Source organism: Phalaenopsis equestris, unplaced genomic scaffold (assembly GCF_001263595.1).
Source record: "Phalaenopsis equestris unplaced genomic scaffold, ASM126359v1 Scaffold000058, whole genome shotgun sequence".
Taxonomy (NCBI): domain Eukaryota; kingdom Viridiplantae; phylum Streptophyta; class Magnoliopsida; order Asparagales; family Orchidaceae; genus Phalaenopsis; species Phalaenopsis equestris.
In genome coordinates this window covers 496,663-508,531 of record NW_018164500.1, presented here as the reverse complement: position 1 = coordinate 508,531, position 11,869 = coordinate 496,663, and the positions used below count along the sequence as shown (strand labels likewise).

General features: G+C 36.9%; 1 protein-coding gene across 1 annotated transcript in view; it reads left to right on the top strand.

The window, feature by feature from the left end:
- The first annotated feature begins 336 nt into the window (after positions 1-336).
- The window catches only part of LOC110019482 (probable apyrase 6), a 70,907-nt gene continuing 59,374 nt past the window's right edge, over positions 337-11,869 (top strand). The window contains 3 exon segments of the mRNA XM_020717149.1: positions 337-811; positions 3,841-3,953; positions 4,536-4,643. Of these exon segments, the coding sequence (XP_020572808.1) occupies positions 337-811; positions 3,841-3,953; positions 4,536-4,643 (696 nt within the window).

Below are 11,869 nucleotides of genomic sequence, written 5' to 3'. Positions count from 1 at the left end.
ACCATGCCAAATGTAAATAACCCATAATTTTACTATTATTTATGGTATATTTATAAATTATGAATTGGAACTCAGAAACTTGTCTGCTACTGATTCTTTCGCACCAACAGGAAGCCAAAACATCTCCGATCCTCTGCTCCCCTATCCCTTCGACGGCGCATGGCCGGAGGAAACGGAGTGCGGTCGAAACGCCAAACCAAACATTAGCAACTCAAAAAAATTTTCCTGCTAAGTTTTCATGCGCCGGCCAAATGCCCGGCTCCAGGCATCTTGCCGAAATCCTCCCACCGAAATGCGTTCGCCGGGAATCGCTCCCCCTTGCCCTAACATACACGGATGCAGTCACTGCTCCCGGAGCCATTTCACCACCATCGCCTTCTTTGCGGCAGCGTCGGGGATTTTCCCATTTGCCTTATCTATTTCCTGACCTCGCTATCTTCTCATAAATTCGGTATCATTATTGATGGCGGAAGCACTGGGACGCGTATTCACTTATTCGGGTACAAAAGAGGTTGGGGAGGGATTTCGGCGATCGATTTTGGACTGACAGCTTCGATGAAGGTGGTTCCAGGGCTTTCCGCCTTCGCCGAAAATCCAGAGGTTGTTGTAGAATCATTGAAGGAGCTGTTATATTTCGTGAAGGATAAAGTGCCAAAGAATCTGTGGGGGGAGACGGAGGTCAGGCTGATGGCCACCGCAGGTTTGCGATTGCTTGATTTTGATCAGGCGGAGGGGATTTTAAAATCTTGCAGGAGCGCTCTCAGAGAGTCTGGATTGAAGTTTCAGGATGACTGGGCGACCGTGATCTCAGGCAGGTGATTTTTTCTGCTTCCTTCACTGTACCTTCTCCTTTCTCTCTATGATAGTATGTTGCACTTGCCGACTTGAGCAGTGAGTGCTTGTTTAAATGATTTAAAAAAATTATAAAAATATGAGAAAAATTCAAAATTAATCATTATTTTGACTCCTAAATTTTTATTTGTTTATTTGTTTATTTCCTTTACTGCAATATAAAAGTTGAAGTTCGAGAAATCAATGTACTTCTCCAGGCATATTTTCAGCAATAGAAATGCAATATCTATATATTTATATTAATATGAATAAAATAGCATTATGTATCAATTAGGCCTAATGTTTAATGGTGATCCCCTGATTTATGGATCATAAAGGAAAACAAAACTCTTATGATTTAAGGCGGTGTTTGCGTACATAAGATGTACTTGCGTACATCAGAGGTTATTTAGGGGGTACAATGGGGTTATATCTGGGTTATACCCCCTTGTAACCTCCGGTATAACCCGGATATAACTCCCCTGTACCCCCAGAATAACCTCTGATGTACGCAGCGCTGCGTACATCTTATGTACGCAAATATTTCTCCGGTGTTTGGCTGCATAACCGATTTACATTAAATAAGATTTACTAAATACAGATTTATCATATCCATTTTGACGGAGAAAATCATTGAATCCACGGTCGTAAATCCAACAGCGACTCGGATTTAATAAATCTGGATTTACTTTAGGAAGAAGATGGAACACGAGGAAAAGCAGACAAAACACAATAAAATTAGGTTTAACGAAGTGTTGGATTTAAGGTTCAAATTTTTTATGGTTGGCTAGATTTAAGCTAAATCTTTTGCTAAATCCGCCTATTAGTAGGTCACGAAATACTGCCTAAGAGTATTGTCATAAATTGTAATAAATGTATTAACAAGTAGAGAAATGCAGTCTAAGATATATGTATAGACACGTGCATGCATGCACACACACAAGTATAATAATGATAATTATCATGATCATGATCATGATAATGACAATAATATAAGTTTCTCTAATAATAATAATAATAATAATAATAATAATAATAAATTTTACAATACTCGTATGAATAACGTGTTAATATTTCTATTTTCATAATAACCTTGACGAATGATTAAATTTTTTTGATAAGATAACTAGGTTTTGATTGAATTGGCTTGAAATTCAACTCAAAATCAATCACTTTCAACTTGATTCGAACTTTGCTATGGTCAAAATCAAAATATTTGATTTCCAATTGTCTACTGTATCTAAAATCCAACTATACAACACCCAAAAATCTAAAATAAGTTTAAAAAAGTTTAAAATGAAAATGATATTTAAGGGAGTTTTTATGCTCAAATTATTTTGCTCATCACTTGTCATTTTAAACTAATATTATGGGTATATATTGGCTCCACAAACAATGCTAGCATGCAACTCAAAACATTAGTTCTGACAAGCTTACCCAAAGGTCACTACTTACTATTTAAAAATTTGATTACCTCTTGGTATTCTTATGATTCTTATCTTTACATCTTCTATGTGTGATATATTTATACTTTAATTTTTAACTCCTAGTATTCTATGCTAGGATTCAATTATGCTTAAATAAATCAAAAGTGAGAATTTAAGGTAATAGACATATGAATGGTTGTATATATATTTTTGGACGATAACTTCCTTAAAAACAATATTTGTTTTAATCATTTTTTGATTCTATTTGGATAATAGTGGTTTCCCTTTTTTTGTTGATGATGATTTAATCTATGAATTTCTTCTTTCCTGACAACTTCACTGTTTATAGTGGAATGATATATCTTGGAGGAGATTGGCTATGAGCCTATGATTGTCACAGTTGATTGAAAACTAGGATTTATCTTTTGTGCTAGATTGACTTTTACAATTACAACACAATTTAGGTTGGCTTTGGCTCGCTATGGACAACATAGCTCTCACTTTCTCTTTGAGATGCTCATAATGCATCTCAAAAACTTCAAGAATATGTTACATTCTCAAATTGGAGAGATGCATGCCCTAACTATTTAATGGAAGGAATCTTACTCATGCATTCTTATTTAGTTGCAGAAATATGGTGAACTTGTTTATTTATACTTAATTTAAATTCTTGGATGGCATTCATATCAATTTCATGTGTTTTAACATGCCCTTATATCTATTAAACTGAAAACATTCAAATAGGGAAATGATGGTTCGAGTTTTGATTTGTACGTGCTGGAACCATAAAAATATTTTAAGCCTTAAATTCATCATATGACTTTCAGGCGAGATTATGCTAGTCCTGCATGGTGTACATATCTATCAAAATTATCTTTCCATTCTTTTCACTCTACGGTCATGAGGAGGAATGCTTAATAAAGACTTAGATATGGAGAACTACAAATCTGATGCAACTTTATGAAAAATGTGAAGTCATTTTGCAACTGTGTATTTATTTTCCTATATTGAAATTCTCATTAAATTTTCTCAACTGTCATTCCTGAAAGATTAAGAACAACATTGTGTCCTACAAGTGATAAATTGTTCCATCGTTGTTATGGTCAGAATACTTTAATGTCTGCTCAGTATATTGGAATATCCAAATTTTGTTGAAGGAAATACTTCTGCATTAGATGCCTTCAGGGTAGATTTCCATCATCAGGAAATTTTACACAGGTTTAAAATGTGTTCGAAATGTGGTGCTTTAATAGCATTGCGAAACTGCTTCTCGGCTGCATTGCATTAGAACTTTTGCCTAGTATCCGTTACATCAAATATTTGGGTTATTCATATGGGTTGTGCACTTTCCCAGAAAAATTTTGTAGTTTGTGTAGTATACTTCAAGAAAAAAAATTTGTTTATTTTTATTTCTACAAATGGCTTTTTGTTGCTTTTAATTAATTGTTAGACTCTGATAAGAAAGGAATGAAGAATACTATTCCATTTTCCTTTTTTTCGGAAACTCCACTTCTATATTGTTATCTTTTGGTTTAACTTGGAGTTTAATTCACAAGTCTGATTCTTGTTTCAACCATTTCAGGAGCTGATGAGGGTCTATATGCATGGATTGCTGCTAATTATGCTCTTGGTACTCTTGGAAAAGCACCTCAGGAAACCACTGGGATAGTTGAACTTGGTGGCGCTTCTGCTCAGGTTCCATTTGTTGCAAGTTTGAAGTTGACCTATACTTTACCCTTATTTCCTGTAAAGAAGTATTGTACAACTTTGATCATGAAACCCTAAATTTTTTTTATAAAGGCTTATTAATAGATTTGTATTTATAGCAATCACTTGAAGGCGAGTCTTCAAAAATTTTTGATAGATTTTAATCATTTTATTTGGAGAGCTAACTTATAAAATAACATGTGTTTTTTTTTCCTTTGCTATGTTTGTGTATCTAATACATTGTCAATATTCTTTTAACTTTTATTTTGTACATTTTTTTTTGGAGAATATAAGGGGCTTCAGTGAAATATGGTTGAAATTTATATTGCAAGTATTTTTAAAGACAAATATAAAGCCCTGTGATCCGTATTTTTAGGAACACCTTTGAATTTTGATGAAGATTATCAATCTGATTAATGTCATAGCATTTAGATCCCAGAAGTGGCACCCATCAATGTTGTTATTTTCAATTGTATTAGCTGTAGGTTTATGTTTACTAAAGGATTTTAAGATAATTCCCATGGAGTTTGTGATTATTTTTAGTAATTTGATACATCTCTATGATCTCAGATAACATTTGTTCCCAGCGAACCAATGCCTCCAGAGTTCTCTCTTGTGATTAAATTTGGACATGTCACATATAATCTCTACAGCCATAGCTTCCTTCATCTTGGGCAGGTGACTTTTCCCTCTTTTGGGTTGGATGTAAATCGGTGTTTGAACAAACTAAACATAATTTTACCAACTCTAGTTATATCCATGGCTTTCTGAATGCACAACTTTATTACTGTTTATCTATTTATTAGTGTAAAGTTGTTATCTTACTAACTACATTTAAAGTTGGAAAACAAGTTCATTATCATTAGTGTCATTCTATGTGTGCAAGCTTGAAGCTAAAATTGACATTTGAAATTTAGATCCATATGTAGGTTTGTGTTTTATTTGATTGTGATTTTATTTTTTTGAGATGCAATATATATAATTCACTCACAAAGTGTGCTGGATGTCCCTCAAGAATCAACTTTGTATTGGCATCGATGTGCTTTTGGTGTGGGTGTCAGTTTTAGTTAGCAGATGGATTTTGTTTTTTTGCCAGAAAATGAGTTGATTCTAAATGTAATCGACCAAACCTTATTGATTTATTAAACAATTTGAAAATTTCATCTTGAATCTATCTTGATGCAGTTTCAAGTTGATCTGACGCACATGAAAAGTAATTGGGTTGGGTTAATTCCAAGCATGAGAGGAAATGGACACGATAACATGATTTATGTATGTCAACTAGAAAATGATTAAAATTTCTACTAGATATAAATTCTTGATCAAAGAAAAAAATATCCACTCATTAAACATGTTAAATTATTTTTGAGTTGATGTGAACTCGGCCTAATTTCAACCTATTTTTTTGGTTTTTTAAATTATATCTAGAATTGGCTTGCACGCTTCATAGATTGAACCTACTTTGAATTTTCTATATGTTTCCTTTGGGAAACACTACGTAATAGCTGGTGATGCTAAGGACTACTTTTTAGTGTTTTTAAAAAGTTAAAGTGCTTCTTGATTCTAAACAAAACTGAACAGATGATTCAAAACAAGACTGAACAGAAGAACCAGTTACCATTCTTACAGTAAGTACAAATGATCACATATATTCTTTTATAAATGATATCACTGTTCTTAAATGTTTAGGATTTCCATCAATTCTACATGGTTGGGTTTTTTTGCTCTATCACTCTGTACCATTACCAAAATTTATAGTTCATTTTTAGCAATCCCTTAGATAGGTTGATTCAAGAATTGCGATATATTTTTATGCACATAACTACATATATGGGTTCAAGGTTGGCCCTCAACACACCAATCCCCATTAAATTCTTATAGTTCCTTATATACGTACATAGTTTTTTATTCATCTTGAATTTCATGCTCTTTTTTTGATTTCCCATTGTTATCCTATCCGTTTATATCCTTCTCCCCACAATGTACTCTATTTTCCTCCTTTTAATTGAGTGCAAATAAATTCACTTTTTTCAGTATAAAGTGAAAATATTCCCAAACCCAATAACATATTGTAAAATTAAGGATGTAGTTGATGCTTTTTACCTTTGCGTTTTGGAAGAACTTTGAAGTGCAGGTAATTTATTATGGTCATCTTGAACATGCTTTAACAAGCAATTCTTTTTAACGCGGAGGAGAATATCATTCCAATAGGATGAGGATTAAAAAGATTTTAAGTATAATAGATAAATTTGTATATGTAAACATTAGTGTTGTCTTGATTTCAGAACAAGCTACATCGAGTATAAGCTTGGTTTTTGCTGTTGCAAATCTCTTATAAGATTATCTTATCAATACTTAATGAATATGCATGGTAAATTGGCACTTTGAGAAATCATTGAAATCGTCATTTAGAATACATTGCAGTAGATCATATATGCTATGATCTAAATTGCTTCATTAGCTTATGTCATCATGTAATTTTTAAAGATTGCAACTAGAATTGTTGCTTTTATCTATATTTAGAAATGAGGGCATGGTGCAACAAAATCATGAAAAATTAGAGAAGTTTAAATATAACGTTAAGAAGTATGAAAAAGATGCATATATATATAAAGAAAAAACTAGAGAAAAACTGCCTTATTATTGATGCGTGCTAGAAAATTCGTGGCGGTAGAGTAATCGATTATCGTCTTAGCGTTACACGAGAATTCAACATACACTCAGATAAAAATGATCACACCAGAAGTTTTTACGTAAAAAATCCGTAAAAAAGGAAAAACCACGGGGCCTGATCCAATTGTAAAAATACACTATAAGTTGATGATTACAGATGTCCCTTCTCCCACATACGGGAAAGGGTTACTAGCTTTCCACGTTACAACGTCGACTGATGACGTCTAGTAAATGGTGGTTGACGGAGGTCAGCGGTGATCGGCGGCGTTCAATGGTGGCCGGCGGGGGGCGGTAGAGGGCGGCGGGGTTTGGCTCAGGGTTGGGGGCGACGATGACGAAGATGATCTTGGACCTGAGCTCCTTCTCAAAATTTCAAGTTCTCTCTCAAGCCTCCTCCCCTTTCATGTGAAGGGTGAGGTTCTATTTATAGTGTTTTGAGTGCAATTAATGCAGGAATATGAACCATTTTGATCGGACGGCTCGTCCGGAGAGCTTCCCTTGATCAGATGACGTTTGATGGACATTTGAGTGTCTTAACGATGTCGGAATTGAGTAATCTTGGGCTCGTTGGATTTGTCTTTTTGAGACACTCGATTCGATTATAAACTTGCTTGATTTGACATCCGTTTGACCTTTCAAATGCTTTCAAAAATCATCCAGTAGTGGTTTAATGACTTGATCCGGGTCTGATTTGACTCGGATTGGACTAACTTTTATATCATTAGGTCCGTCTTATCGAGCTGATCAGTTTGACTATAATTTTGCTGAAATCAGAGCTCCGGATGACTTTTAATCGAAATTTGAATGTCTCTTGTTCAAAAAATTGCACTGAGATCTGTGTTGGTTGATGGAAATTTGTTGGTAGCGTATCAGTTGCCCCCCTATTTTCGGGCGATTCTAATTTCTTCGTCCGGAAATATTAAGATCCATAGACTTTTCATTTTTGTGAAAATGAAGAATTAATGTGAAAATACTTTATTGCAATCATATGTAAATAAGAATAATAACTATCTTTATTAAGGATGAAAATGAGTCTAGCTCAGTTGGCAGTTCTCTTATGTAGTTTGTAAGTGGCCAGAGATCAAATCTCCCCCAATATATATATATATATATTTATATATATATATATATATTTACATATATTTTTTTTTAGCGGTCCACAGAGCAGCAGGCCTCGAATCCACAGGCTGAATGCAAATCTAGCGGGCCCCGAGTCCACGGGCCGAATGCAGCGGAATCCATCTGATTCCACGCCGAACCAAGAATTCCAAGAATCTGGAATCCGAACCGAAGGGGAGCTGAAGGGCTGAATTCGAAATAGCTGAACATTAAAAGTTTGGAGAGTTGAAGCAGTTTTAAGCATCAGAAATTAAATAAAAACTGAAATTTAAATATACATTTTTAGTATGTGAAGAGTTTTTTTTTTTTTAATTTATTTTAATTATCAACTGTTTTAATTTTAATTAATTTCAGCAATAAAGAAAGAATTTGAAAAGCTAAAAAATTAAAGGAATATGAAATAAAAAGTCTTTTTCATTATTATTATATATTTTTTTAATAGTGTGTATTTAATGTTATGTCTCATATCATGCCTATAAATAGAGACATTAGATGAGGGGAAAAATCACAAGTGAAGAGGAGGAGAAAAATATCCGGCGTTGCAGAGAGTAGTTGCGGCGGAACAAAGTGTCGTGGAGAAGAGTTGCGGTGAAGCGGAATAGTTGCGGCGGCGAAGCGGAATGTTGCGGTGCAGAGTTCCGGTGAAGAGTTGCAGCAAAGTGTTGCGGTACAAATTTGCGGCGAAGAGTTGCGGGAAAGTGTTGCGGTGCAGATTTGCGGTGCGGATTTGCGGCGAAGTTTTGCGGCGAAGAGTTGCGGCGAAGTGTTGCGGTGCAGATTTGCGGCGAAGTCCCGTCCTGCGTAGCAGACAAACAACGGAATCTTCTTTCTCGTTGTGGCGAAGAGGAAAGTCGTCCCCGTCCTGCGTTTACGGTGAAGAGAAAATTTGTTCCCGTCCTGCGTAGCAGACAAGCAACGGGACCTTCTTTCTCGTTGCGGCGAAGAGGAAAGTCATCCCCGTCCTGCGTAGCAGACAAGCAGCGGGATCTTTTTTCTCGTTGCGGCAGGTCGTTGCGGCGACACGACGCGTTGCGGGGAAGAATTGCAGTGACGCGATGCGTTACGGCGGTACGTCGCGGCGATGTGTCGCGGCGATGATGCGTTGCGGCGGTGCGTTACGACAACACGTTGGATGGAGCATCGTGGTGGTGCAACACATTGAATGTCCAATGTCACGTAAGAAGGTTATCTTGGAGATAAATCGCCAGTGACCTTTGACTAGACTGGGGCTATGCATCATAATATTACTTGATGATGTTATTTTGTATGAGAGAAGCCAACCAAAGTCCACTGAGGATTTATTAATCCATCTGAGGTTGTTTATGGAGCATTGCTTGCTTATTCGCCAGTGACCTTTGACTAGACTGGGGCTATGCATCATAATATTACTTGATGATGTTATTTTGTATGGGAGGAGCCAACGAAAGTCCACTGAGGACTTATTAACCCATCCGAGGTTGTTTATGGAGCATTGCTCACTCATGAACCTGTGTGGAAGGGATCATGTGTAGTCCACTAAGGACTGTTAACCTATCCAGGGTTGTTTACCGGAGTTAAAACTCTACGATGTTAACCCATATGGAAGAGGTTAGATCAAATCCCCCTGGGATTGATCGTGCTCTGACTAAGATACAACCGAAGTTGTGTATTTCTCGGGTCAAGAGCATGAGATGACTCGTTGATGAGTTCTTATGCTTTATAAAGATATTTTTATGTATAGGAAAGTAAGTGAATAATACTTAAGATACATTGATTATGCATGAGTTGCGATGTAATAACATATATGGATTACATGACTGGGGTATTACTGATAATACTTGCGAAGATTTTCTGCATTCCAAGTCCGGGGCAGAATTTTCCCATCTGAATTCTTGAGTTTGAAAGTTTCAGGCTTGATCATGGTAGCCACGATATATGGGCTTTTCCAGAAAGGTGATAGTTTATTGCGTTGGGGACCATGACCGGCGACTTCAATGCTACGCAAGACCAGGTCACTGACGGAGATAGGTCGAGGTTTGACTCTTCGGTTGAAGTAGCGAGCAACTCTTTGGCGGTAGGAAACAATTCTGAGGTGGGCCACATCGCGTATTTTCGGGAGAAGATCCAACTGTTGTCGGAGCTTTTCTTCATTGCTTTCCGAGTCGAAAGTCTTGACTCGGGGGTTTAGAATTTCGATATCAACGGGAATAACAGCCTCTGTGTTGAAACACATGTTATATGGAGTTTCTCCAGTTGGAGTACGCGCAGTTGTGCGATAGGCCCAAAGGACGTTGTGCAGCTCTTTTACCCATTGCCCCCCAGCCTTCTCAAATTGAGTTTTCAATCCTTTGAGCACAGTACGATTCGTCATCTCTGTTTGTCCATTTGTTTGAGAGTGCGCCACAACAGTGTGCACCAACTGAATGTGAAGATCCTTGCAAAATGATGTGAAAACCCTTCCAGTGAATTGAGTCCCATTATCAGTGATAATCTTCGCAGGAAGCCCAAAGCGACAAATGATGTTTTTCCAGATAAACTGTTTTGCATTTGCCTCAGTGATCTTTGCAAGAAGCTCTGCTTCTACCCATTTGATGAAGTATTCAACAGCTAGGATGATGAATTTTTGTTGTCCAGTAGCTATCGAAAATGGCCCCATGATATCTACTCCACATTGAGCGAAAGGCCAAGGACTTAGAAAAGAAGTGAGTTCCACTGGTGGTGCATGTGTAAGATTGGAGTGTAGTTGGCAATTTTTGCATTTTTGCACAAACTCTAATGCATCTCGCTTGATCGTGGGCCAGTAGAAGTCTTGCCTCATTATCTTAAGAGCAAGTGCTCTGCCACCAAGATGCTCCCCACATATTCCGGAATGAACTTCTCGTAGAGCATAATCATTTGAGATACGAACCTACAAATGCCTTCTTATACAGTTCATCCCCTATAAGAATGAAGTTGGCAGCCATGCGTCAGATGCGAATTGATGTAGTAGCATCATTTGGCAGTGTTCCGTCTTGAAGGAAAGAGATGATAGGATCCATCCAAGATAGCTCCCTTTGGTCATCTATAGACAGTATCTCCCATGAGCCATGGATGCTAGGAAAATGTATCTCCTCAATATACCTTCTTTTATAGAGATCTCCAGTTGTTGAAGTTGCAAGCTTAGAGAGGGCATCAACTCGGGTGTTATACTCCCGAAGTATGTGAATGAGCTGGCATGTTTCAATTTGGGCAAGAAGTGTTTTTACCAAACTGAGATACTGAACCAGTTGTGAGTTATGAGCGTCGAATTCTCCTTGTACTAGGGATGCAACGAGTTGAGAATCAATGTAAATAATCATGTTTTGTACTTCACAGTTGATGACAAGGTTTAATCCAGCGACAAATGTTTCATATTCGACAACATTATTGGTGGCTTGAAATTTTAAACGAAGCCTGTACTCCAAAATGACTTTTTTTTGAAGATGAGTAGTATTCCTGCACCAGCTCCTGAGTTTCCAGATGCTCCGTCTACATATAATGTCCATTGAGGTGATCGTGGAAGAGAAGAGGGTGTTTCATCAACGATAGACACTGTACATTGTACCACAAAGTCGGCCAACACCTGTGATTTGATGTTAGGCCGCGGTAAATAATGGATGTTAAATTCTCCCAATTCTACTAACTATTTAACTGATCTTTCTGATGCTTCTGGTTTTTGTAGGATTGCCTTCCAAGGGAGTTGCGTGTAAACGCCAATAGTGTGAGCCTGGAAGTACGGACGAAGTCTCCTTACTGAGAATATAAGGGCTAATGCAGTCTTATCTGCCATTGGATAGCGACTTTCTGTATCAGACAGAACTTTACTGATGTAATATACTGGTTTTTCGATTGTGTTTTCTATTCTGATTAGAACAGAGCTTATTTCATGAAGTGAAATAACCAAATAGATAAATAACATTTCCCCTTGGATAGCGACTTTCTGTATCAGAGAGAACTTTACTGACGTAATATACTGGTTTTTCGATTGTGTTTTCTATTCTGATTAGAACAGAGCTTATTGCATGAGGTGAAATAACCAAATAGATAAATAACATTTCCCCTTGGATGGGTTTTGAGAGAAGGGGCGGTGAAGCCAGATATGCCTTAAGTTGTTC